General features: G+C 46.9%; 1 protein-coding gene across 1 annotated transcript; it reads left to right on the plus strand.

The window, feature by feature from the left end:
- Positions 1 to 2,234: 2,234 nt before the first annotated feature.
- Positions 2,235 to 6,523, plus strand: LOC125551574 (bidirectional sugar transporter SWEET16-like). The gene is made up of 6 exons (XM_048714827.1): positions 2,235 to 2,480; positions 2,597 to 2,633; positions 2,746 to 2,956; positions 3,077 to 3,238; positions 5,766 to 5,885; positions 5,988 to 6,523. Exons 1-6 carry the CDS (start codon positions 2,447 to 2,449, stop codon positions 6,348 to 6,350), a joined length of 927 nt encoding a protein of 308 aa, XP_048570784.1. The 5' UTR covers positions 2,235 to 2,446; the 3' UTR covers positions 6,351 to 6,523.
- The last annotated feature ends 11,992 nt before the right edge of the window (positions 6,524 to 18,515 follow it).

The raw sequence follows: 18,515 nt of genomic DNA on the forward strand, positions 1-18,515 counted from the left end.
TGGATCGCGAGAAGCTGCGCTACCCGTGATAACATGCGCCGCCGGATTCCTAGCCCACGACACCAGTCGTGATTACTTTGGATCGTCAGATACCTAGTTAAGCCGCCGCATCAAATAACGGAGCCGTCGTGCACACAACGGACAGCAACCGACACTAGGTTAACCCTAGAAAGAAGAGACCCACTTTAGCCCGCGTGATCACTGTGTATATCACGACGAGCAGCACTACCAAAACAAGATCTGCGATGGCCTGGACCGCCGGAAAGCTAGGTTACCCGCCCCGCTAGGTTAACCACTACGACGAAAACAACGGCAGTTCGTTTGATGCTGCCGCGAGCGAGACAAACGTGGGGAAACGAGATGCGGTACCTGCGAGCGCTGGAGGTTGACGACGGTGCCGCGCGCGCTCTCGGACGAGATCGCCGGCGATAAGATCGCCGCCGCCGATATTCTAAAGAACCTCACCAGAATGATGGAGGAGCTGCGTGAATGATGGAGCTGCGTGATTGATTGAGCTGCGTGATTGATGGATCGGCCGTCGGCAAGTCCTACCTGGTCGGGGGTCGTGTCATCCTCTTTTTTTTCGGGATGTCACCGTATACATACGTATGGATCATGTTATACGGGGCTTGGATATGGGCTACGGGGCTTGGATATGGGCAGCAGTGGGCCGGAGAAAAAAATAGATGACGGGGGCAAGAATACCCCTAGAAAATTGAGTTGGGGGGTGCAAGAAGGCAGCACGAAACAGGTGAGCACCAATTCCACAAGGTCGCCGGCGAGCTTCCCGGAGCCTCCGGCTGACACCGGCAACGACTAGTGTATGCGGTATCGTGGCGCTGCAGCATAGGAAGATGGCCCATTGGGAAAGAAGACAGGGATGAAGATGGGAGTGGTTGCTTTGAGATTCAGAGATCCACGTGGTGCTCGATGAAATGGGTCGTTCTGTGCGGAGCGTACGACCGGGTCGCATATGATTTTCTTCCATAACACGTATGACCGCCCACTTCCACGTCAATTCGTTTTGTGAAGGCCCAGATCACCTGACTGCCCCGGTAAAGCGACACCAAGTCGACAGACACACATAATCCATGCATATGCATCCACGCATTTATTCGTTTGAAACGGAGCATCCATGCAGTTAAGCTCACCTGACTTTGGTGTTACTACTGTACTATACTGCTCCTTTGATCGGTTAATATCAGAAAATGGGAAGCGTCCTCCGTTTCAATTTCAACGACAGGATGAGGAAGGAGTAACGTTTGATGACTGGGTGAGACACGTGTCCTTGCTCCCATTACATTAACCGGTCATGTCGACCAGGCCGTGTTCATAACAACATCCGATGCTTGATGCAAGTTGCATGCTTTGGTCCCAAAGCAAAGCATAGGCCTCCCAGTGCGTGTAGCATCTCATTCCGGGCGTGTACCCCACAAAGACAAAAGCAAACGAATTCCTCGGCCAACTGTTACATCTAACTAGCTGCTCTCCGATCTGCTCCGCTAACAGTCCAGTCCGTCCCAGGCGATACGTTTCTACTGCTTTACTTACTTCACCAACCGACGACGACGACGACGACGCCGTCACCTCTCGTCTTTCTCTCCTCTCGATCTAGTACTTCCATCTACGAACGAGATGAGATGGCCACACCGGACAGGGACTCGGTGACGGCCACGCCGGAATATCTAAGATTCTTTATCGGCCGGCGTGTAGCCATCGCGCGTACGGTACTTGCTCCCACTTACGCCTCCATGGCCGCAACGTGTCCACTCTCTAGAACGTGTGGTCGACCTCCGATCTGTGTCCCTTCCCATGGTCGACGTCACATTCCCTCGCCTTTCGGCCTCTAGTCTTTGAGTGGCGTCTGGAATTCTGGATCCTGCCATGCCAACCCTCACTAGCTAAAGCTCCTACTAGCAAGTGAGAGCCCGAGCGTGCAAAGGCTGATGGCACCTTGGTAGTGATCCAGTCCACTTCTTGCGGCCGACAAGGCGGAATCGGATATCCACAGCGCTCAATTAACGAACCAGCTACGTCGGAAATGGTTATCTGCACTACCGGCTGCTTACCTACGGCCAACAAAAAGCCAGGCCTTTTTTTTTTAGAGAGAGAGAACAAAAAGCCAGGCCTTGTGGCCAGGAAACTAATAGGAGAAATCTTGAGGTCAAGAAAGTGCCCCGGATGGATTTCACCGCTCCGTAGCACGCCACGTCTGTCTACCGACCGGCCGGCCGGCCTATGTCAGTCTATGTGTGGCCCCTCTGCAGATCCGGCACTGTGAAATCTGAGGAATGCGTGCTTATGGGACAAGATCCTAGTAGTACAACCAAACACTTGAGGCTGTCCACCAGTGCTCTATCTATCTATATATATATATGGTCATCTATGTCTATGTGAGAGACGTAGCTAGCTTGCCATCAATTTGTACCTCCCGGCTCTTACACCAATGGCCGATCCAAGCTTCTTCGTCGGAATCATTGGTCAGTTCTCTTTCTCCTGCTTAAATTCAATGGCCGATCCAAGCTTCTTCATGCATACATCCTCTTGCTTAAATGCCCACTGCTCTCAGCATCACTCTCTTTCTTTTCCGCAACAGGGAACATAATCTCCATACTCGTCTTCACATCTCCAATGTGAGTTCAGCCAGCAATTCCGACTATATGTATAAGCGCTCGCGGTTTACCAATTCTTGCGCGATCCAGAAGCTGATGCTGATGCTGTATGTGTTTTGCTTGCATGATTCAGTGCGACTTTCCGGAGGGTCGTGCGGAACAAGAGCACGGAGGAGTTCCGGTGGCTGCCCTACGTCACCACCCTCCTCTGCACCTCCCTCTGGGCCTTCTATGGCCTCCTCAAGCCCGGCGGCCTCCTCATCATCACCGTCAACGCCGCCGGCGCCGCTCTGCAGGCCACCTACGTCGCCCTCTACCTGGCCTATGCCCCCAGGGACACCAAGGTGCGTCCATCCCTCTGCGCCCTTCACAAACCCGTTTTCAGCTAGCAGCGCTGCTGTGACCTTCTCAACATGGCCAGATGGAACCCGGGCGGATCTGAACTGTGGATAACTAATTTGCAGGTGAAGATGGCGAAGGTGGTGGTGGGAGTGAACATCTGCTTCTTTGCCGCGGTCGTCGTGGTGGGGCTGGTGGCGCTGCACGGCGCCGTCCGGCTGTTCGCGGTGGGGGTTCTCTGCTCCGCTCTCACCATCGCAATGTATGCTGCGCCCATGGTCGCAATGGTTAGTAACAAGCTCGATCATCTCTTCAGTTCTACCACCACCAAAATCTTGGTCTTTTCTTTTCTTTTCGAAACTGTCTCCCTCACGGCAGCGTTTCCTTTCAAGCAGAAGTTAATTTTATTTTTTTGCGGGGACAAGCAGAAGTAACTTTAACTAGGGCAAAGTCATTTCCCATCATATTTTTCAATTCTCAAATGTCTGAAATTTTGGAAGTCTCTGTCACCTAAAACCACACTCTCCCAAATCTGAATCGCAGTTTGAAACTGTGTACCTTTTGCAAAATGTCAGTGTTTTCTTCGATTTTATAGCAGTAGGTGTAACTCTCCCAAATCTGTCATTAAGCAGTAGGTGTTGGTCTGATGTCGTTTTCTTGGATTTATAGCAGAAGCAATATTATAAAAGCGAAAGCTTCGCTTGAGCACGACTTCTCACCTATTTGCACGTAATATTAAATGATGTGTGTAGGGCACATCTAGATATGCTATAGTTATTGCACATCTAAATGAATGAATCAAGCATAAAGAAAAAAAAGAAAAAAATTCACACAAATCTCAACGTAAGATCAATGACATAGGATTTAAATGTGCAATATTTATGGCACATCTAGATGTGCTTTAGCAAAACTGAATATTAAACTAGTTTAATTTTATTCGTAATTTATGTTTAAACTGTTTGAAATGGATGGGTATTTACGAAACATGGTTGGATGGCGTGGTACCCATACACGTTCAAACGTACTAGTATTTGCGGATATTTGGAGGCGTCAGTTTGATAACCGCCATCATTCTAGATTTTCATTCACACATGACGTCCATGCCTTCTTTCTAGAATTTCATTCCCCATCAAAATGCATATCTAGATTTTGATTCCTGGACTTGCAGTAATTTCGAATTAAGTCTCGTCATGTGCGGAGTGAGTCATGACACACAGTCTATCCGTATTTGTATGTAACGACGTGACATGACATGATCACCCGCGTCACAAACGGATCAGGCCCCTGCGTCGCCCCCCCTCAGGCGACTCGAGTGGCTCTCCAACCCTAGCCGCCATCGGGGCCTAGCCCATCTTTCTCCCCTCCTCCCGCCGCCGCCGGCTTGCGCCCGGAGGCCGACGGCGGTGGCGGGAGCTCTTCCTCCCTCCCGCGTCTCAGGGATGGCGGGGCCCCAACATGCGTGGAGGTGCGGCCGATCTAGAAGCGACGGCGGCGGCGGTCGGCCCTGCCTCGGACCATGGGCGGCTACTGCGGTGGCGGGCCTAGATCGGGCGGCGGCGCGATGCGGTCTTCGGCGGCATGTCAATTGGCTTTAGATCAGCGGCGGCGTCGAGGGCCTGATGGACTGCTTGGCGGCATCCATAGCAGATCTGTTCTGGCCGGTGTAGCCAGTGATGGTGGCCATCTTCGTCGGCGGTGGCCGGCCAGAAGCTTGGTGATTGGATTTCGAGATCCATCATCTAGTTCCGACTGCGAGTTGGGGAGACATGGTTGACGGTGAAAACCGAGCCGACGGCAGGCGATGGCGGCACGTCATTACCTTGATGAAGGCATCGTCGTGTAACTACTGTCGACCCACTCGTGTTGCTCCGGGGGAAACCCTAGGATCTGGTGTTTCAGATCGGACGATGGCGGCACTGCGGTGTTGTTTCTCTCTTGGGAGCATCGTTTGTGGAGCAGCGTTGGAAGTCAGAGGCGGGAGGTGGAGCGGCTTCGTCTTGCATGGAGTTTCGGTGAAGATGTCAAGTCATGCCTGACCGACAGGTGCTACGCTTTGTCATGCCTGGTCGGCAGGTGCTACGCACGACAGATCTTCCAAGGACTTCAAACTCTGTCGGCTGATGGTACTTGGCAGCATGGCGCTGAGGTGTATCAGTGGCGACCGCTGTTTGCGCGCAGGGAGGGGGTGCCATTGGGCGCCGTGGTGGCGTCGACGATAGCTAGACCGAGCAAGGTTGATGCATCAGTATAGTTCTGAAGATGGAGCGGTGGCAGTTGCCGGCAGCGGCCTCTGAGAGCACGCGCGGACCAGTGTGTGCCCCAGCCCCGGCAAGTGGCTAGGTTGGGGTCTTAGGTCTTAGATGTTAGGCTTGGCTACGATGTCTGTTTGGTATTAGGCCCAGGCTATCTACGCCCCTTCATCAACTGGATAGGTGTAGTGACAGTTTGTTGCTTAGACGACGGCTTTAATCTTACTGTTGTATCATTTTGTAAGGTCTTGTGAAAATAATTAATAAAGTGATCGTATGCATCGTCCAGACGCAGAGAACGGGGGTCACCATCCTTCTTTAAAAAAATGACATGATCACCCCGCAGGCCACAGTTGGTACGTGGTGACCATTAATGCGTGTTTCAGATGCCTTAAGTGGTTCGGTTTCTCATCGCACTCAAGCCTCTCGGGAGAAAAGAGAAGGTTTTTTGTTTGCCACGTAGTTCTCGATTACCCAAATGCACTCACTGGCAGTATGTTGAGAAGCGCTTACAAGTGAGCGATTGAAAACTTTATCCGCCGTGAATTAATTGATATGCATGCAGAGGACAGTGGTGAAGACCCGGAGCGTGGAGTACATGCCCTTCTCCCTGTCCTTCTTCCTCTTCCTCAACGGCGGCATCTGGAGCGTCTACTCCCTGCTCGTCAAGGACTACTTCATCGGGGTACGCACGCATCATGCACACATGACGTCCATACGCATATACACTACGTAGAGGCGCAGGTTTAACTAACTTCACACTTGTTGGAACTGGAACTACTTTCAGATCCCCAACGCCATGGGTTTTGTGATGGGCACGGCGCAGCTGGCGCTGTACATGGCGTACCGGAACAAGAAGAAGCTCGTGGCGCTCAAGGAGGAGGACGAGGAGAAAGGGGCGGTGCACCTGATGGGACAGGTAGAGCTGGGCCAGGCCAAGGTGCCGTCGTTGAAGAAGGGGCTGAGCCTGCCGATGCCCTCGTCCCTGCCGTCGCCGTTGCACGGGTTTGGCAACCTAATCAAGGCCTTGTCCGCCACCCCCCTGGAGCTGCACTCTGTCTTGAGCCAGCACGAGCGCGTCGGTGCTAAGGAGGAGCACCACGACGACGACGACGACGACGACGACGAGCATGCCTACTCGTCCAAGTGACACACACTAACACTAACTAGTGCGTGTAGCAGCATTTGATAAAGCCTGCACGGGGTATGCGTAATATAATGCGTGTACAGTGTTCGCACTGAAATGGAGAGTATGGCGTGACAGCATGTATATGACGTGCTTATTTTGCGCATAAATTGAGAGGGCTAGTTTCTTTTCTTTTCTATTTCAGCTCAGATCTTTTAAGGAGGACATAGCCTCGGCCTCTATATCGTTGCGAGTGATGCACACAACCATATTTATTAGTAATTATTATTAAAGGTGTGAGTATCATTCATCCAATACAACACAAACAAAATATAGAAAGATAAAATCCGCAACCTGCGTATAACATGACAATATCCTATGAATCCATTTATGTTTGTGAATCCCTGTATCCTCTCCTCATCAGCCGTTTGATGGAAATCTTGTGCCTAGCGAGCGTGAGGGCTCATTTTGCACAATGACGCCCGCCTCCAGCCCAAGCTCCATGTGAATTTTTTAAAAAGGTCCCCAGCCCAATACTTTCCAATCGTTTCTCTGTCAATCCCCTGTGGTCACGACCATCTACCAACGATCGCCGCGACAGACACGACGGGAAGCGCCTTCCAGATCCCGATCAACATGCCGGACGTCACCGCGAGTCCATGACAGACACGACGTCCCAACTCTCAATCAGCAGGGCGGACGAAGTCTCCTCGCAACTGATCAGCATGCCAGCTACTGCTGCTATGGACGATGAAGCTGCTTCGAGAACAATGGAGGGAACCTGCTCACCCTCCTTCCATAAACCAAAAGGCTACTCTGCATTTGCCTGCACATCTAGTTGTCAGCAAAGCCATCTCTCACGCCCTGATGTGGCTGTCCAAAGCCCTACGACTACAGAATATGAGCTGTGCTTCAGTACGAGAAATGTAGCTTCAGGCAACACATGGAAAACAAGTAATATTTGTGTGTGATGTAGATGTATACCACAGAGCACAAAGCACTGAACATCCTCTGGTTTATATTCCAAACAGAGAAATGACATTCATTTTTTTTTTGAATTTTGCATTCAAAACAACATCAATTGTTATTGCAATCGGCAAGAGGAGTTCATCTAAACAAAAGTAGCTATGTGGTCACAGTTTTGGTAATCTATTCAAGGACAGGGATGCGGCGGCCGCCTAAGCGGACCTCCGTCGCAAGCTGCCGATGCGACGGCCATCGTGATGGATCTCTTGTGAAGCTGTTTTTCTCTTATGGCCAGTGTTGAGTTATGTGTGATGGCAGCTGCTTCTTTGACGAGTGTTGAGTTGAATGGAGTGTGGCAAGTAGCAGGAGCACCAAGATATATTATGTTCTCATACACCTGAACATGCTCTGATTTTGTTATATATACCAATGAGCACATAAACCTAGACATGCTCTGATTTTCTTATACTACTAAGGAGCAGCTGCTATCACATGGGAGAAATCCATGTACAGAAAACTTTGGCAAACCAAGAGCTCATCCATTTATTCTGCTGTACAAGCAGTGTTCAATTCAACCCTGGCTGCTTAATAGTAGAAGTAGCATCTATTAGGTGTAGAAGTGTATTGGCGGCATACGAGACTTGTTAACCAAATTACAGTATCAATTCACCAAAAGAAAGTAAAAATACTTTTTTCCTGAGAGTAAACGAGAGCTTTCATTCAATCTACTCCCTCTGTTCACTTTTATAAGACATTTTAGACAGTTGAAATTGAACTGTTTCGGTGTTGTCTTAAATGTGTAAACGGTCTTACAAAAGTGAACGGATGAAGTAACAAACATGTTTACATTGTCATTTTCAGTACAAGATATACTGTCAATTCTAACCCAGGCAGTCAATACATGTTTTGCCCAGTTGCTCTCTCTCTCCCAACTTTCTGAAAAACAAATCTAGAGAAATGACATTCAGTATTTCTGAATTTTGCACTCCAAACAACATGAACTGCTACTGCAATCGGCAAGAGGAGTTCATCTAAATAAAAGTAGGTATGTGGTCGCAGTAGTGGTCGTCTACGGGGTTGTGCTGTTGTAGTCGTCGTCGTTGTCAGGATGTGGTGGCCGCCATCTTCCTCGGAATGTGTTGGTCGCGGCCGCCAGAGTGTGGTGGTCGCTTGCTGTTGTCTCCATGACAGGTCGTCGCCGCCGGGGTGCAGTCCGCCGCCTACTCGGATCCCGGGTGCAGGCTGCCGATGCGACGGCCATCGACATGGATCTCCGTCCGAGGGATAGAAATCAACATGAATCTCTGTCCGAGGTCGCCGCTGCGACGACCACCCACACGGCAGGCTGTCCGCACCGTCGTAGCAACCACCCATGCAGATACACATCCCGTTGCGGCTGCCACTGGGATTGGAGGTCGCCGTGGCCGCCGGCGAGGTGTAGGTTGCGACCTGATTAGGGATTGACAGAGAAACGATTGGAGAGTACTCTCCTGGGGACTTCTTTAAAAAAATCGTAGGAAGCTTGGGCCGGAGGCGGGCGTCATTGTGCAAAAGGAGCCCCGGCGCACGCTAAGCACAAGATTTTTATCAAACGGCTGACGAGGAGAGGATACAGGATACAGGGATTCATAAACATAAGTGGATTCACAGGATATGACGCCATAACATGACAATATCCTATGAATCCACTTACAGCGTGTTTGGTTCAGGGGAATTAGAGATGGGGAATGGGAGTTGAGGGATAAGGAGATTAAAAATCCACTGTTTGATTAGAGGGAATGGGAGTTTAAGTGGGAAGGAGACTGGGAGTTGGGAAACCCAATTCCCACCGATTTCTTTCCATGGGTACCTTGTTAATTCGTGAGGAAAGTTTTATCCCACGCCAATTCCCATCATATGTCAAACAAGGAAATGGGAGTAAAAATCTACTTCTCATGCCTAATCCCTTCATAAACACCCTTGTGCAAACTCCCATACCCTTACCCAAGTGTTTACCAAACAGACTGTTATGTTTGTGAATCCCTGTATCCTCTCCCCGTCAGCCGTTTGATGAAAATTTTGTGCCTAGCGAGCATGAGGGCTCATTTTGCACAATGACGCCCGCCTCCAGCCCAAGCTCCATGTGAATTTTTTAAAAAGGTCCTAACCCAGTACTTTCCAATCGTTTCTTTGTCAATCCCCTGTAGCCACGACCATCGATTCACAAACATAAGTGGATTCACAGGATATGACACCTATAAAAATCCCTCGAGAAGCCTTAAAAATGGCACGCACAAAAAATGAATATTTGTTTTGTTAGAAGAAAATCGTTTCCACAGTTTCATAATGCCCAAATGTGGAATATGTGCAAGATGGTATCACTTATTTTGGGACGGAAAGAGTATTACACAGCAGAAAGAGGTTGGATAAGAAGCAAGATGGTGTCCGATCTGGCGCGAGATTAGGTACTCCGTTCCTTAATTGAGTGTTTCCTTGTATAAATTAATACGCTATTAACTGCTCACTGATTCAGTCCCAGTTTTTTAGGAAACAAATTTCGGATTTAAGGAAGCTAATAACAACTCTAGGAAAATGAGATTCCACGCCATGTAGTGTGCTTCCTTATAGTATTAAGTAATAAAGTGTTTCCAAAATTACAAATTTTGCTTCCATAGAAGAAAATTTTGTTATCGATTGTGGCGAACTTTAATCCTGTGCAACTTATTTCGCGTGTGAAGTTGTGATGAAGGAGAGTGCTTCAAACATGATCGAACATTGCTTCCATTTGGTATTTCGTTTTCAAACTAGAAAAGATGTGCTTCAAACAAACAAGGAATTGTTTTGTAGGAGCGTTAAATTGCTTCCAAATGACAAATATGTATTTCTACCAACATTGCTTCCAAAATATAATAGGGTTAGCTTCCAATGAAACAAATATTTTTCTCTATTGTTGTTTCCAATATCGACTGGAATTGCTTCTAAAGGAAAATAATATTTGTTTCTAATGATGATCAGAATTTGATTCCATATACAACACAAATATGTTACATAGGCTGTGCCGATAATGCCATTGTGGTCCACCACATTAGGGAGACACATGCACACGGACACACCGGCGAGACCATATAAGCGCACTCGCTGGTTTGATGCATCCTTGAACATGGGCACTGTCGTGTGGTTGGATGTTTCCAAGCGAGCAACGACGATGGCGTCCACGAGGAACTACGGGGGCTTGTTGATGACATCAGCACCACGTTCCGCTTGTTGATGACCATATAAGCGCACTTGCTAGTTTGATGCATGCTTGAACATGGGCATTGTCGTGTGGTTGGATGTTTCCAAGCGAGCAACGATGATGGTGTCCACGAGGAACTAAGGGGGCTTGTTGATGACATCAGCACCCGAGCTCGTCATCCATCGTGGCTCTCCTGACTAGCGCTACCAGAACTCTATTCCCTAAGCACCGTGCTTCGAACTAACCTCATCTCGGAGCAGACCATCGCCAAGATCTGTTTTCCTCAACGCGGCCTTGTGCGACGTTGCAGGTCCCCCGGCTCGGCATTAGGCGGCCATGAGCCCATGAATGTCACCAACCACACTGCAGCACGGCGAGACGGCAAACGCTTCGCAGATGTGGTGGTGGTCCTGCACAGCGAGACGTCGTGGAACGCCTCCGGCATCGTTCAGGTCTGATGGTTGATTTCGCCTCCTAGTTCTCTGCCCCATGCTTCTCCGTTGTTCTTTTGTTTACACTCCAACGAATGATCCGGGCTTGCCTTGTGATTACGTGACAAATTTCTATGCACAAGATTTAATCCTGCTTAGTTGGAGCTGCAGGAAAAAATAGAGGATTAATATACACCCACTCATGCATTCAGATTTGGTCCTCCTTAGTATAGAACTATAGATCCACCATGTTATTTTCCTCAAGAGGTTGCCCAGATCAACCAGTTCATTTTGGAGGCACTAGGTGTGCACGGCTCCACCACCCACTACTTGCATCTTCAAATTAATTTAGGTGTCAATTTCCCTTTGTTGCATCCAGTTTCATAATCCATGCTTCATAGGTCTCCTATGTGTGCTTCATATGTATAACATCTATGCTGCAATAGAGACAGATTTTTGCTTCATAATCCATGCTTCATAGGTTTCCTATATGTGCTTCTTATCTATAATAACTAGAGTGCCGCGGTACAACTATGCTTCTTAATTTATGTAGCAATATGCTTCCATGACTTCCTAACGAACTAGTGCATGCATGATGCCAAGCCATTATCTATTCCTTATAATTCCATGCTTCCAATCTATTTTATTATTGTTTACTGATGTCCATATGTGTCTTTAGATGAATTTTGATTATAGATCAAAACTTTATGCGCCCATATCCTATTCAGTTGGAGATTCAACTATAGCATCTATGTTCATTGTATGCTTCAATGCCAAATATATAATGTTTCACCGCTGCTCTACCTCAATATTATGAGCTATAAACATTTACCTGCGAATAATCGGTTGTGTTGTTTCATAGAATCTCACATGATGCTTCTGTTGGGGAACGTAGTAATTTCAAAAATTTCCTACACACACAAGATCATGGTGATGCATAGCAACGAGAGGGGAGAGTGTGTCCACGTACCATCGTAGACCGAAAGCGGAAGCGTTAGCACAACGCGGTTGATGTAGTCGTACGTCTTCACGATCCAACCGATCAAGTACCGAACGCACGGCACCTCCGAGTTCAGCATACGTTCAGCTCGATGACGTCCCTCGAACTCTGATCCAGCCGAGTGTTGAGGGAGAGTTTCGTCAGCACGACGGCGTGGTGGCGATGATGATGTTCTACTGACGCAGGGCTTCGCCTAAGCACCGCTACGATATTATCGAGGTGGACTATGGTGGAGGGGGGCACCGCACACGGCTAAAAGATCAAGAGATCAATTGTTGTGTCTTTGGGGTGCCCCCTGCCCCCGTATATAAAGGAGTGGAGGAGGGGGAGGGCCGGCCCTCTCTATGGCGCGCCCTAGGGGAGTCCTACTCCCACCGGGAGTAGGATTCCCCCTTTCCTAGTAGAATTAGGAGCCCTTCCAAGTAGTAGGAGTAGGAGGGAAGGAAAGGGAAGGGAAAAGGAGAAGGAAGGAAGGGGACGCCCCCCCTCCCTAGTCCAATTCGGACCAGCCCATGGGGAGGGGTGCGGCCACCCTTTGAGGCCTTTCTCTCCTTTCCCGTATGGCCCATTAAGGCCCAATACGAATTTCCGTAACTCCTCGGTACTCCCGAAAATACCTGAATCACCCGGAACCTTTCTGATGTTCGAATATAGTCGTCCAATATATCAATCTTTACGTCTCGACCATTTCGAGACTCCTCTCATGTCCCCGATCTCATCCGGGACTCCGAACTCCTTCGGTACATCAAAACACATAAACTCATAATATAACCGTCATCGAACTTTAAGCGTGTGGACCCTACGGGTTCGAGAACTATGTAGACATGACCGAGACACGTCTCCGGTCAATAACCAATAGCGGAACCTGGATGCTCATATTGGCTCCTACATATTCTACGAAGATCTTTATTGGTCAAACCGCATAACAACATACGTTGTTCCCTTTGTCATCGGTATGTTACTTGCCCGAGATTCGATCGTCGGTATCTCAATACCTAGTTCAATCTCGTTACCGGCAAGTCTCTTTACTCGTTCCGTAATACATCATCCCACAACTAACTCATTAGTTGCAATGATTGCAAAGCTTATAGTGATGTGCATTACTGAGTGGGCCCAGAGATACCTCTCCGACAATCGAAGTGACAAATCCTAATCTCGAAATACGCCAACCCAACAAGTACCTTCAGAGACACCTGTAGAGAACCTTTATAATCACCCAGTTACGTTGTGACGTTTGGTAGCACACAAAGTGTTCCTCCGGTAAATGGGAGTTGCATAATCTCATAGTCATAGAAACAGAACATGTATAAGTCATGAAGAAAGCAATAGCAACAAACTAAACGATCAAGTGCTAAGCTAACGGAATGGGTCAAGTCAATCACATCATTCTCCTAATGATGTGATCCCGTTAATCAAATGACAACTCATGTTATGGTTAGGAAACATAACCATCTTTGATTCAACGAGCTAGTCAAGTAGAGGCATACTAGTGACACTCTGTTTGTCTATGTATTCACACATGTATTATGTTTCCGGTTAATACAATTCTAGCATGAATAATAAACAATCATGATATAAGGAAATAAATAATAACTTTATTATTGCCTCTAGGGCATATTTCCTTCAGTCTCCCACTTGCACTAGAGTCAATAATCTAGTTCACATCGCCATGTGATTAATACAATAGTTCACATCACCATGTGATTAACACCCATAGTTCACATCGCCATGTGACCAACACCCAAAGGGTTTACTAGATTCAATAATCTAGTTCACATCGCTATGTGATTAACACCCAAAGAGTACTAAGGTGTGATCATGTTTTGCTTGTGAGAGAAGTTTAGTCAACGGGTCTGCCACATTCAGATCCGTAAGTAAGTATTTTGCAAATTTCTATGTCAACAATGCTCTGCATGGAGCTACTATAGCTAATTGCTCCCACTTTCAATATGTATCCAGATTTAGACTTTGAGTCATCTGGATCAGTGTCAAAACTTGCATCGACGTAACCCTTTACGACGAACCTTTTGTCACCTCCATAATCGAGAAACATATCCTTATTCCACTAAGGATAATTTTGACCAATGTCCAGTGATCTACTCCTAGATCATTATTGTACTCCCTTGCCAAACTCAGGGCAGGGTATACAATAGGTCTGGTACATAGCATGGCATACTTTATAGAACCTATGGCTGAGGCATAGGGAATGACTTTCATTCTCTCTCTATCTTCTGACGTGGTCGGGTTTTGAGTCTTACTCAACTTCACACCATGTAACACAGGCAAGAACTCCTTTTTGACTGTTCCATTTTGAACTACTTCAAAATCTTGTCAAGGTATGTACTCATTGAAAAACTTATCAAGCGTCTTGATCTATCTCTATAGATCTTGATGCTCAATATGTAAGCAGCTTCACCGAGGTCTTTCTTTGAAAAACTCCTTTCAAACTTTCCTTTATGCTTTGCAGAATAATTCTACATTATCTCCGATCAACAATATGCCATTCTCATATACTTATCAGAAATGCTGTAGTGCTCCCACTCACTTTCTTGTACATACAGGCTTCACCGCAAGTCTGTATAAAACTATATGCTTTGATCAACTTATCAAAGCGTATATTCCAACTCCGAGATGCTTGCACCAGTCCATAGATGGACCGCTAGAGCTTGCATATTTTGTTAGTACCTTTAGGATTGACAAAACCTTCTGGTTGCATCATATACAACTCTTCTTTAATAAATCCATTAAGGAATGCAGTTTTGTTTATCCATTTGCCAGATTTCATAAAGTGCGGCAATTGCTAACATGATTCGGACAGACTTAAGCATAGATACGAGTGAGAAACTCTCATCGTAGTCAATACCTTGAACTTGTCGAAAACCTTTTTGCGACAATTCTAGCTTTGTAGATAGTAACACTACTATCAGCGTCCTTCTTCCTCTTGAAGATCCATTTAATCTCAATGGCTCGCCGATCAATGGGCAAGTCAATCAAAGTCTATACTTTGTTCTCATACATGGATCTCATCTCAGATTTCATGGCCTCAAGCCATTTCGCGGAATCTAGGCTCATCATCGCTTCCTCATAGTTCGTAGGCTCGTCATGGTCAAGTAACATGACCTCCAGAACAGGATTACCATACCACTCTGGTGCGGATCTCACTCTGGTTTACCTACGAGGTTCGGTAGCAACTTGATCTGAAGTTACATGGTCATCATCATTAGCTTCCTCACTAATTGGTGTAGTAGTCACAGGAACAGATTTCTGTGATGAACTACTTTCCAATAAGGGGGCAGGTACAGTTACTGAAGGAAATATGCCCTAGAGGCAATAATAAAGTTATTATTTATTTCCTTATATCATAATAAATGTTTATTATTGATGCTAGAATTGTATTAACCGGAAACATGATACATGTGTGAATACATAGACAAACACAGTGTCACTAGTATGCCTCTACTTGACTAGCTCGTTGATCAAAGATGGTTATGTTTCCTAGCCATAGACAAAGAGTTGTCATTTGATTAACGGGATCACATCATTAGGAGAATGATGTGATTGACTTGACCCATTCCGTTAGCATAGCACTTGATCATTTAGTTTATTGCTATTGCTTTCGTCATGACTTATACATGTGCTTATGACTATGAGATTATGCAACTCCCATTTACCGGAGGAACACTTTTTGTGCTACCAAATGTCACAACGTAACTAGGTGATTATAAAGGTGCTCTACAGGTGTCTCCGAAGGTACTTGTTGGGTTGGCGTATTTCGAGATTAGGATTTGTCACTCCGATTGTCGGAGAGGTATCTCTGGGCCCACTCGGTAATGCACATCACTATAAGCCTTGCAAGCATTGCAACTAATGAGTTATTTGCGGGATGATATATTACGGAACGTGTAAAGAGACTTGCCGGTAACGAGATTGAACTAGGTATTGAGATACCGACGATCGAATCTCGGGCAAGTAACATACCGATGACAAAGGGAACAACATATGTAGTTATGCGGTCTGACCGATAAAGATCTTCATAGAATATGTGGGAGCCAATATGAGCATCCAGGTTCCGGTATTGGTTATTGACCGGAGACGTGTCTCGGTCATGTCTACATAGTTCTTGAACCCGTAGGGTCCGCACGCTTAAAGTTCAATGACGGTTATATTATGAGTTTATGTGTTTTGATGTACCGAAGGAGTTCTTAGTCCCGGATGAGATCGGGGACATGACGAGGAGTCTCGAAATGGTCGAGACGTAAAGATCGATATATTGGACGACTATATTCGAACATCGGAAAGGTTCCAAGTGATTCGGGTATTTATGGGAGTACCGGGGAGTTACAGGAATTCGTATTGGGCCTTAATGGGCCATACGGGAAAGGAGAGAAAGGCCTCAAAGGGTGGTCGCACCCCTCCCCATGGGCTGGTCCGAATTGGACTAGGGAGGGGGGCGCCCCCTTCCTTCCTTCTCGTTTTCCCTTCCCTTTCCTTCCCTCCTACTCCTACTACTTGGAAGGGCTCCTAGTTCTACTAGGAAAGGGGGAATTCTACTCCCCGTGGGAGTAGGACTCCCCTAGGGCGAGCCATAGAGAGGGCCAGCCCTCCCCCTCCTCCACTCCTTTATATACGGGGCAGGGGGCACCCAAAGACACAACAATTGATCTCTTGATCTCTTAGCCGTGTGCGGTGCCCCTTCCACCATAATCCACCTCGATCATATCGCAGCGGTGCTTAGGCGAAGCCGTGCAACGGTAGAACATCATCATCGTCACCACGCTGTCGTGCTGACGGAACTCTCCCGTGAAGCTCTACTGGATTGGAGTTCATGGGACGTCATCGAGCTGAACGTGTGCTGAACTCGGAGGTGCCGTGCGTTCGGTACTTGGATCGGTCGGATCATGAAGACGTACGACTACATTAACCGCGTTGTGCTAACGCTTCCGCTTTCGGTCTACGAGGGTACGTAGACAACACTCTCCCCTCTCGTTGCTATGCATCACCATGATCTTGCGTGTACGTAGGAAAATTTTGAAATTACTATGTTCCCCAACAGTGGCATCAGAGCCTGGTTTTATGCATAGATGTCATATGCACGAGTAGAACACAAGTGAGTTGTGGGCGATATAAGTCATACTGCTTACCAGTATGTCATACTTTGGTTCGGCGGTATTGTTGGATGAAGCGGCCCGGACCGACATTATGCGTACGCTTACGCGAGACTAGTTTTACTGCCGTGCTATGCACACAGGTGACTAGCGGGTGTCAGTTTCTCCAACTTTAGTTGAACCGAGTGTGGCTACGCCCGGTCCTTGCGAAGGTTAAAACAGCACCAACTTGACAAACTATCGTTGTGGTTTTGATGCGTAGGTAAGAACGGTTCATGCTAAGCCCGTAGTAGCCACGTAAAATTTGCAACAACAAAGTAGAGGACGTCTAACTTGTTTTTGCAGGGCATGTTGTGATGTGATATGGTCAAGAAATGATGCTAAATTTTAATGTATGAGATGATCATGTTTTGTAACCGGGTTATCGGCAGCTGGCAGGAGCCATATGGTTGTTGCTTTATTGTATGCAATGCAATCGCCCTGTAATGCTTTACTTTATCACTAAGCGGTAATGATAGTCGTGGAAGCATAACATTGGCGAGACGACAACGATGCTACGATGGAGATCAAGGTGTCGAGCCGGTGACGATGGTGATCATGAAGGTGCTTCGGAGATGGAGATCACAAGCACAAGATGATGATGGCCATATCATATCACTCATATTGATTGCATGTGATGTTTATCTTTTATGCATCTTATCTTGCTTTGATTGACGGTAGCATTATAAGATGATCTCTCACTAAATTTCAAGATAAAAGTGTTCTCCCTGAGTATGCACCGTTGCCAAAGTTCGTCGTGCCCAGACACCACGTGATGATCGGGTGTGATAAGCTCTACGTCCATCTACAACGGGTGCAAGCCAGTTTTGCACACGCAGAATACTCAGGTTAAACATGACGAGCCTAGCATATGCAGATATGGCCTCGGAGCACTGAGACCGAAAGGTCGAGCGTGAATCATATAGTAGATATGATCAACATAATGATGTTCACCATTGAAAGCTACTCCATTTCACGTGATGATCGGTTATGGTTTAGTTGATATGGATCACGTGATCACTTAGAGGATTAGAGGGATGTCTATCTAAGTGGGAGTTCTTAAGTAATATGATTAATTGAACTTAAATTTATCATGAACTTAGTCCTGGTAGTATTAGCATATCTATGTTGTAGATCAATAGCTCGCGTTTTAGCTCCCCTGTTTTATTTTTGATATGTTCCTAGAGAAAACTAAGTTGAAAGATGTTAGTAGCAATGATGCGGATTGGATCCATGATCTGAGGTTTATCCTCATTGCTGCACAGAAGAATTATGTCCTTAATGCACCGCTAGGTGACAGACCTATTGCAGGAGAAGATGCAGATGTCATGAACGTTTGGCTAGCTCAATATGATGACTACTTGATAGTTTAGTGCACCATGCTTAACAGCTTAGAATCTGGACTTCAAAGACGTTTTGAACGTCATGGATCAT

Source organism: Triticum urartu, chromosome 4 (assembly GCF_003073215.2).
Source record: "Triticum urartu cultivar G1812 chromosome 4, Tu2.1, whole genome shotgun sequence".
NCBI lineage: Eukaryota > Viridiplantae > Streptophyta > Magnoliopsida > Poales > Poaceae > Triticum > Triticum urartu.

Coding starts and splice junctions, on each gene's coding strand:
- LOC125551574 (XM_048714827.1), top strand. CDS start 2,447: ATGGCCGATCCAAGCTTCTTCGTCGGAATCATTG. Junction 2,634..2,745: donor CTCGTCTTCACATCTCCAAT/GTGAGTTCAGCC, acceptor TGCATGATTCAG/TGCGACTTTCCGGAGGGTCG. Junction 3,239..5,765: donor CTGCGCCCATGGTCGCAATG/GTTAGTAACAAG, acceptor ATATGCATGCAG/AGGACAGTGGTGAAGACCCG.